The sequence below is a fragment of the Manduca sexta genome, unplaced genomic scaffold (genome assembly GCF_014839805.1).
Source record: "Manduca sexta isolate Smith_Timp_Sample1 unplaced genomic scaffold, JHU_Msex_v1.0 HiC_scaffold_3476, whole genome shotgun sequence".
Lineage (NCBI taxonomy): Eukaryota > Metazoa > Arthropoda > Insecta > Lepidoptera > Sphingidae > Manduca > Manduca sexta.
The window spans coordinates 1-10,138 of record NW_023594548.1 but is presented as its reverse complement, the minus strand read 5'-3'; the positions used below and the strand labels follow the sequence as shown (position 1 = coordinate 10,138).

Below are 10,138 nucleotides of genomic sequence, written 5' to 3'. Positions count from 1 at the left end.
TCTAAGCATATTTCACATTGATAATAATAATCATTTTCAATTTTCTGTGGCAAACCGATACATAAGTTATTTTCACATAATTTACTTACATTATAAAAATTTGTATGACCAAGAATTCTGTGCCATTTTTCCTTTTCTGACATACCTACACTTACATATGAGCTTGGACTAACATTTTCATAGCTTACTTTTCCTTTTAATAAAAACAATTTATTTTTCTTTGTTGCACATGCTATTTGATTGTTATTAGGGCCATATATCTGTGCATTATCATTGTTAAACAATATTACATTATTATTAGAAGTTATACTAGATACACTTAATAGATTTTGTCTCATAGTGGGTACATAATAAACATTATATATTTTAGTTTTTAGCCATTGACCTTTTACATTGAAGTACATTAATATGTTACCTATTTTATTAGTTTTCAAAGAAAAACCATCACCCACCCTAATATCAACTGGATTATTTAAATTTTATACTCACAAAATATTTCATTATTTATAATATGGTCCGAGCAACCACTGTCCAACAACCAAGACACTTCATTCTGCATGTCACAGTTCTTACTTACTACTTGAGAAGACATTACTTCAACATTAAATGAGTTTGTAACGGGAGCACTCTGCACAACGGATGTTCCTGCCGTACCACCAGATTGCCATCTTCCTGATGTACCTTTGCCTCCTCGATGTTGACCTCGACCTCTGAAATATCTGTTTCCTCCAGTTCCAGTTTCCTCTCCATGCAGGTCGCACTTGATTTTGCCTTGTTGGACAATTTCTCTGATAGTGTCCCGGGTTTCCACAATTATAACATTTCTTTTCCTCTTTTCCTGCGCGAAATGCTTGCGACGACGCTTGTGTACACTTCTCTGTCTCTTTTATTTTTTGTGTAAGTAATAGCTTCGACTTTACATAATCCACCGATTTTTCCTTGTCTGGTAATGCATCCACTATGTCCACTATTTGAGAAAAGGACTGCGGTAGGCAAAGCAACAAGTAGTTTAGCTTGTCCTCTTGTGTAACTATTTCTCCACTGCCGATTAGGTTATTTATGTGTGCCTCGAACTTGTTTAAAAACTCAGCAGGATCATCATGTTCATTCATTTTAAGTCAAGTAGGCGTCTTTTGCTCAAAAGTTTATTGGTTGAGCTTTTCGTCGCATAAATGCTGTCGAATTTGTGGATCATTTCCTTCGCAGTTATTTCGTTAATTATAAGTTCGAGTTGTGAATTCGAAACGCTGTTCACTATATAGTTTTTAGCTTTAATTTCTTTCGTCTTCCAATTTTGCTCGGTTATATTATCTGGCCTGTTCTGCAACTCGATCACTTCATAACAGTCTTTCATTTCTAAGAATAGTTTGAGTCTAAATTTCCATTTGTCATACGCCGTGCCGTTAAAAACTTGCAATTTAAGTTCTTCTTTTCGTCCATTTTGCTGACAATCACTAACTTCTGCTACCATGTTAGGATATGGACGGCAATAAAACAGGCTCTTCTATTATTTTACCTTTATAATTTTATTCTAACTTTTACTTGTTACATTAAATCACTCGTCATCCATCTTGTATGTATTTTCCTAATTAAACCAAAGAGAATTACCATAGCCAACATCATCATAACGTAGACAGCAAACGCGGTAAGTACAAAATCACCATTTTAACAGAAATAAAATGTATAGGGTACTTCCTGTTGATATATAATCATAAAATTCGGAAAAAAGCAATATCTAACAGTACGTGTGAAAGAAAAAAAAATGTATTCCGTAAATATAATATACTTTAAACTATTGAATGGGTTTTCTTGTTCTTTGACAGAGTGTAATTGAGAGCAGAATATAGGCTTTGTTTCATGAAGTCGGATATAAGTAAAGTACTTATAATAAAACACACACATTAATTTAGAGATTCAAAATACTTTTACCTACTTGGCAGCTTTTAAGCGTGCAAGCAACTTTGCTATAAGTTCATATCAGGAGAAATATATGAAGTATATTTTTCGTTGTTTAGTGAAAAGTATAATTGTAAAATGTAGCTAGATATTGTAACTTTGACTTTTCGTATGACTAACACCTTAGCCCCGTGAGCATGAAGGCTGCAAAGTCTTCGAAACGTCGCGTCGGGAGAAAATTATAATATAAAAGTCGCGCTAAAATCCGTAAAATAGTTTTATTTTAACAGCTTAAAGAAAATTAATTTCATCGAAATCTCTTATTTTATTTTCCAAATTATGTTATAAAATCGCGATAAAATCCGTAAAATAGTTTTATTTTAACAGCTTAAAGAAATTTAATGTCATCGAAATCTCTTATTTTATTTTCGTTTTCATAGTCTTGCGGTTACCCTCAATACGCTAAAATGAGATAATTCGGGTATAAAGGTTATATAAGTACGGATTACATGCATAGGTATCTATTGTTTACAAAACCATCAAGCCATTCGTTTGTCACTGGGACGCATTTGCGACTGTTGTGTACGGAATTGCGCCATCTAGCGGCACCGCAGGTAGAAATATAAAGACTATAAAAACACAAGGTTTTAGTACGTCGTACGAGCTTTTTTTTTAACCGACTTCAAAAAAGGAGGTTGTCAATTCGACTGTATGTTTTTTTTGTGTGATACCTCAGAACTTTTGATTGGGTGAAGGGATTTCAATGATTCTTTTTTTATTTGAAAGCTGGTGCTTCTCGTGTGGTCTCATATAAATTTCATTGTTGTTGTACATTTAACTTCGGAGATACATCGGAAAACTATTAAAATGGTGTCGTCAACTAGTAGAAGACCCAGAGAAAATAAGGGGATATTGCAGTGGCGCAAAGGGGCCGTGGGAAGATTCTAATATAGTCTAAAAAAGACAAAAAAACACGCCATTTATGTACTTAAGGAAATTAAAAATGAAATTCGTTTAGTTTTAATTTTTTTTTGTTATAATTAATAGGTACTGTAATCATTTTATCACGTGTGCGAAAAATTAACGTATTTCAGTAAGGCCTAATTTCAACATGCTCTGTTAGTTACTTTAACGGCTTATTAAATAATTTAACTGACTGTTAAGGTTTTTAAGTGTCCCACCATGCCCTAACAGATGATTATCTTCCCTAATCAGGCATTAAATTTAATTACCGCTTTAGCGTTCCGTTAAAGTCATAACAGATGATTATAAACGTCAGAATGGCCACAATTACAGAATTTACAGAATTATTTTCGAAGTCATCTTCGAAGAGATAGATGTTGTTGGGGACTGTATTAAAACTTCCACGGATTTGTTCACTGGTTTATTTCGAATCTGCTTATCTCGTACCAATTTTCTTATTCTGCCTCGAACTACAAACTACGCATACAATATCCCGACTTACATACTAGTTTAGGAGGCACTACAACGCACGGGTGTGCCTCCTACGCACTTTTCGGTCATTGGCCCGCCGTTTTTCCCTCGTTGGCGCGTCCGTCGCTCTGATTGGCCGTAGGGTTCTGGTGGGCGGGGCGTCGTTCCATGATGCGCCGGCGCCGGGTCCTCGTCGAGCGCGCGCAGTGCGCGCCTCAGTCGCGCGGCGACCGCCGTCCCGCGACGTTGCTCCTCTGGATGCGGCGTTGACGGGTCGCTCGCTGAGCGTGCGGCGCGCGGGCCTCAGTCCCGCTGCGTCCGCCGTCCCGTAACGTCGCTCCTTAGGCAGCGTCGTCGACGGGCCTCAGTGTCACGGCGGCCGCGAAGTCGTCGTGTCGCTAACATCCTCCCCGGCGTAGCTCGCGCAGCCTCCTCCTCCGGGTGCAGCACGACGATCTTCGTCACCGGGCGTCGAAATACGCCGCTCTTTGTCTTGACTTCAGCGACTCGTATGGCTCCGTCGGGTCCCTCGAACGTGCGCTGGACGATCCCCAGCGGCCACACGTTCCTCGGCAGCTGTTGGTCGGCGATGGCGACCACGTCGTTCACGCGCAGCGGACGAACTCTTCTTGTTGACTCGCCGCGGGGTACCAGGGTCGGTAGGTACTCCGCTATCCACCGGCGCCAGAAGTTGTCCGCCAACGCTTGCGCCGCTCGCCATGCCCGTCGATCGACGTCTTCACAGGGTCCGATTGTGGGAAGGCCCGATGATGAGCCCAACAAAATTAGATTGGGCGTGAGCGCCTCCGGGTCCCTCGGGTCGACGCTCACGTGGGTCAGTGGTCTTGAGTTGACTGAATGTTCGGCTTCAGCCAACAACGTCCGTAGGGTTTCTTCGGACGGCGCCTTTTCCTTTAGGGTGACGGTTAGTGCGGTTTTGACTGATCGCACCAACCGTTCCCACGCACCTCCCTGGTTGGTGCGCCCGGAGGGATGAAGCGCCACTCCATCCGATGCAGCAGCCCGACGTTGCGTAGCTCGGGTTGCCACTCCTTGTAGGCCGCTCGTAGCTCTTCATCCGCTCCCTGAAGTTTGTGGCGTTGTCGGAATACATTATTTTCGGCCATCCTCTTCTTGCTGCCGTCCTGCGCAACGCCATGATGGCCGAATCCGTTGACAGGGATGCGGCGAGCTCCAGATGTATGGCGCGTGTCGTTAGACAGGTGAACAGCGCGCCCCAACGCTTCTCTCGCCGGCGTCCGATCTTCACTATCATCGGCCCGAAGTAGTCCACTCCGCAGTTGGAGAAGGGCCGATGATACGGGTCCAAGCGGGCACGGGGTAGATCTCCCGTGGCCGGTGGCTGCGGCTTCGTGCGTCGCACCTTACACAGTGCGCAGTCTCGTTCCACGGTGCGCACGGTGGGCCTCAGGTGTATTATCCAATATTTTTGCCGCAGGTCGTTGGTCACGCGCTCCCTATTTGCGTGACCTGCGGCACAGTGTTCTTGCAGCACGATGAGCTTCGTGACGGGGTGTCGGCCGTCCAAGATGACCGGTCGTTTGGCGTCATCCGGGACTGTGGCTGCTCCGATGCGTCCCCGGACTCGCAGCACGCCATCTTCTAACACCGGGTCCAGCTTGAATAGCCGACTCGTCCTTTGTACCGGCTGGGAAGACTTCAATCGTTGCAGCTCTTCCCCGAAGCTCTCCCTTTGCGCCTGTTGCATTAATAACAGCTCCGCCCGCTTCAGGTGTCCCACTTCCAGGTGTGGTGTCTTGCGTCGCGCGATGTCCGCGAACGCCAAGACTCTCGCCGTGGCTCGCACCAATGTTTCATACTTGGAGAAGCGGGTCGGGTCGGGCAGCCAGCGTTCCTTTCCGGGCTCTCTGTGATGTGCAGGACCTCTGCTTCGTCGTCCTGACTTCCGTCTCTCGTGGGCCATGATTGTTCGGGCTCGAGGAGGAAATCAGGTCCCCGGAACCATCGGCTGTCTTCACTCACGGCGTCGCTCCGAAGTCGAGTGGCTTCATCGGCGACGTTGTGCGTCGTGGGTAGCCATCGCCACTCACTTTGTCGGTGAGCTCGGCGATCTCCCGCAGACGATGCGCGACGAAGGGTGTGTACCGTCGCTCGTCGTTCCGGATCCAGTGGATGAATGTTGTGGAGTCAGTCCAATATATAGTTCTCTCCGCCACGATGCGATGCTCCTTCTTCACTGCGTCAGCGAGGCGCGCCCCGATTACCGCCGCTTGCAGCTCGAGGCGGGGTATCGTTTGCGTCCGTCGCGGTGCCACCTTCGCCTTGGCGGCCACCAAAGAGAGTGTAACGTTCTCTTGGCCGACCATCCGCCAATACGCCACCGCTGCGTAGGCCTGCTCGCTGGCGTCGCACATAACGTGGAGCTCGATGCGTCGCTCGTGGCTCGTCGGTCCATAATGTCGGGGAATGCGCAACTGGCCGATCGCCGACAGTTGCGACAACCACGTCGCGAACAGCTTGCCGTCTTCCTCTGGCACCCGTTCGTCCCACGACATCTTTAAGCGCCATAAGTTCTGAAGGATGATCTTGGCGCGAATGGTGTACACGCTGAGAAGTCCCAGTGGATCGTAGATCGACATGACTGTACTGAGGGCTTCTCTCTTGGTGGGCGTGCGCACTTGCGTTTTACTTCTTTCGGGACTCGGCTCATTGCTGTGTTGAATCCCAGCTCGTCTCGCTCCGGGTCCCACCGCAGTCCCAATATCTTGCTGTGTTGATGTTCTCCCCAGTTGCGTGGGCTGATTCGAGCGCAACTCTGGGGCACGTCGCGAAGCACACTCTCGTCGTTCGAGTTCCAACCGCGCAGAGTGAATCCCGCCGCCGCGTGCACCGTCTTCATTTCCTCTATGGCTTCGTGCGCTTCTCCGGGTGTATCGTAGCTGGCCACCAAGTCGTCCATATAGTGATATTTGGTGATGGCCTCCGCTGCTCTGGGATACAGCTGCGCATGCACGTTGGCGTTGTGATTCCTTACGAAGTGCGCCATGAATGGTGAACTCGCTGCACCGAAGATCATGCTGGTCATCTTAAATCGCTGCGGCGGGTTGGTTCGGTCGTTACCGCGCCACAGAAATTGCTGCGCTGACTGATCTTCGGCACGGATCTTGATTCGCAGGAACATTTCTTGTATGTCCGCTGTGACTGCTACAGCGCTCTCCCGGAACCGAAACATTATTCCGGGCAGAGACATCAACATGTCAGGGCCTTCCAGTAAGTGGTCGTTCAGACTCACCCCGTGACTTGTCGCCGCTGCGTCGAACACCAACCTCTGCTTGCCAGGGCTTGTTCGGGTTCTGCACCGCGAAGTGAGGGAGGTACCAACAGACGGGGCTCGATGATTCTGACCCGTCGCACCTCACTGCGTATCCTTTTTCTATAAGGTTATTCACCTGTGCAGTATATTCGCGGGCAAATTCAGGCGAGGCGTCCATCTTGTGCTCGATTTGTCGCAGGCGTCGAAGTGCCGCGTTGTAGCTCGGCGGCATGGCGGTGTTGTCTTGTCGCCACGGCAAGCCGACTTCGTACCCGCAGTCTATCTTCCTTATAGACGTCTTCAATGTGGCGATGGCTCGTCGATCTGCGTCACTCACTCTCGGTTCTGGTGTGACGCCGAGCGCTTCTATTTTGAAGTGATCTTCCACGAGGTTATGCAGTCCGTCGTGCTCCCGCTCGTATATATGAAGCACGTTTTCTTTCTTTGTTATGACGCTACGTGGTAACGTACCGTGCACCACCCAGCCGAGTAGCGTCCTTGATGCAGCCGGTTCGTTGCGGCCGCCAACTCGCAGTTCTCGCGACACAATGTGCTCCCAATGATCCGCGCCCAATAAGATGCCTGGGCGCGCTCGTTCATAGCACAATTCTTCCGGCAGGTCCCTTAAATGCTTCAACTTCATAAGCACTGCCGGAATGGTCTGTTGGTGCAGTTTCAGGTGCTTTATTGTTCTTGCTCGTATTGAGTGTGGCTCGTCTTCTGTCACACCTCTAATTCGCACCGTCACCAACTTGCTGGCTTTTTCCTTTTGAGCCATGTTAACGCCGCTTAGGTGCAGTGCTTGTGTAGGGCCGTCTGCACCTATCTTCTCGGCGAGATCTTCAATCCATTAATGTCACCGTGGCACCTTCGTCGAGGAGAGCGTGCGTTCTCACCTCCCCCCGTGGACCGGCGACTACGACCGGGCACATCTTCAGAAGCACGGTGCGTGCGCCGACGTTCGTTTTCGGCGTCACTGACAATACTTGTTCCTTGTCACGTACCTCTGTGTTTTCCGGTTTCTTTTCCGCTTGATGCAGCGATGAGTGATGCGGACGACGACACTGTTCCACACCGCACAGCTTGGCTTTGCATGTTATGCGCCGATGAGTACTGTTCGCACACTTAAAACACAGCTTCTTTTCTTTGATCAGGTTCCATCGCTGTTCGACGCTAAGTGCTTTGTACTTAGGGCACTGCGTTAACACATGCGCCTCGCTGCATGCCGGACACTCTTGTTTTTCTTCTTGTTCAAGTGTGTATACGTTGCTCGCCTTTCTCTTGATCGCGATGGCCGGTCTGAGTTCTCTTTTCGCCGCGCTGCTCGTTCCCGCAGACGGAGCGTACGTATATTTCAACGCTCTGTCCGCTTCTCGCATAAGGAAGCGAGACAATACGACGATCTCTGGGTCAGCCGTTCCTTCATTTTCATAGGCGTAATCACACCATCGTGATCGTATGTGCGGGCTCAACTTTTCTAACACTTCACGAGTCAAAAGTGGATTATAGAGGTACTCACGGCGATCCATACTCCGCAACACACATATAACATTTTGAATCTTGATCGCGAAGTTGTTGAGTTCCGTCGCCGTTGAGCCGGGCGGACGTCTTTCTTAACTCGTCCAAGGCACGATCAATAATCACTTCTGGCCGTCCGAAGCACTGTTCCAATGTCTTCATAATAGTGCTCGGGTCTGTGGCCGTATGCAAAAGTGCGGCCACGACATCACGCGCCTCTCCTTTCAGCGCGCTTCTTAGTCGCTGAATGTTCTCAGCGGCAGACACGTTGTACAATTTCGTAGTGTCTTGCATGGCGGCTTTAAAAGGAAGCCACTCGTTCACTGCGCCGGAAAATGTTGGTAAATCTACTTGTCTCACCCGAGGTCTCGCCATTCTTTCGAGTGCGACTGCCAATTTCTCCATGTCGCTCGGGGCTCTCGGAGGCGTCGGTGATCTCGCTCGTGGTAGGTCGAAGCGCAGCGTTCTCGGCTCCTCCCTTGACTCACCGGTCTCTCCTCGAGAGCTAAGTGGATTCTTCCTTAGCCATTCATTGACATCTACTTCGGGTTGTTCGCCTTGCACGCTTTCTGCGTCGTCTTGAATGGCGGACACGTCCAAAGCGAGTTTCTTCTTTACAAGCTCGGCCTCCAATTCGAGCTCTTTTCTCTTGATAGCTGCCATCTTTTCTGCAGCCTCCAGTTCGGCCAAACGCAACCTTGTTGTTACGCTGGCGGTAGATCGAACGGACTGTGCGGGCGATCTTACACGTGGCTGATCCTTTGCCGTCACCTTTGTCACCGTTTCCGACATAATGCGCGCCGTAGACGTCGAAGGCGTACACATTATTCCACTGACGTGGCTTGCTCGGTCTGAGGTGAGGCAGGCGGCTCTTGTGATATGCGCCTTAGTCTCTAGACTTATTTGTCTTTCCTCCCGACGGCGGTCAGACTCTTGCCGTTCACGGGATCGCCTCTGTTCCTCTACGTCGGCTGCGTCGCCCTGGCTTCTCGTCACCACCATCGCGTTCGGTAGACAGCGGTGTTGACGTAACCGTATCGCAGAGCGTGCGATAAAGACAAACTAGGCTCACACTACACTTCACAGAGCTCACTCACTCCAGTCACGTTATGCACAATCACTGCACTTTCGCTCAGTGCCCCGGGCACGAGATTCGCGCTGCGCACAATATCGCTGTGCACAAAGATTCGCGACGGTAACACGCGTACGCTAGGCACGTTCGGTTTGCCTTCCTACTATTCGCGAACGCGAGTCAACCACAAACAAATCCGGCACTCGAAGGACCAGGAAATGTTGGGGACTGTATTAAAACTTCCACGGATTTGTTCACTGGTTTATTTCGAATCTGCTTATCTCGTACCAATTTTCTTATTCTGCCTCGAACTACAAACTACGCATACAATATCCCGACTTACATACTAGTTTAGGAGGCACTATAACGCACGGGTGTGCCTCCTACGCACTTTTCGGTCATTGGCCCGCCGTTTTCCCTCGTTGGCGCGTCCGTCGCTCTGATTGGCCGTAGGGTTCTGGTGGGCGGGGCGTCGTTCCATGATGCGCCGGCGCCGGGTCCCTCGTCGAGCGCGTGCAGTGCGCGCCTCAGTCGCGCGGCGACCGCCGTCCCGCGACGTTGCTCCTCTGGATGCCGGCGTTGACGGGTCGCTCGCTGAGCGTGCGGCGCGCGGGCTTCAGTCCCGCTGCGTCCGCCGTCCCGTAACGTCGCTCCTTAGGCAGCGTCGTCGACGGGCCTCAGTGTCACGGCGGCCGCGAAGTCGTCGTGTCGCTAACAGTCTGTTGAAAGACTCGTACACATCAACGCGGGCAACAATTATCTCGCCATTGCGGATGCTCAGACGGAATATTTTTTTAAGAAATTGCGTGTGATTATTACTATCTATAATTAACTCATCAAAATAAGGCATTATAATTTGTCAGCATAGCTCTGCTATTACATACGCACACATACATGCCTTCTATCCTGAAGGAGTAGACACA

The 10,138-nt window shown here is 49.2% G+C and overlaps 1 protein-coding gene across 1 annotated transcript; it reads right to left on the bottom strand.

Moving 5' to 3' along the window:
* Positions 1-3,633: 3,633 nt before the first annotated feature.
* On the bottom strand, positions 3,634-5,275 carry LOC119192989. Its single transcript, XM_037446703.1, has 2 exons — positions 4,286-5,275; positions 3,634-4,242 (listed from the first exon to the last, which is right to left on the bottom strand). Exons 1-2 carry the CDS (start codon positions 5,273-5,275, stop codon positions 3,634-3,636), a joined length of 1,599 nt encoding a protein of 532 aa, XP_037302600.1.
* Positions 5,276-10,138: the final 4,863 nt, after the last annotated feature.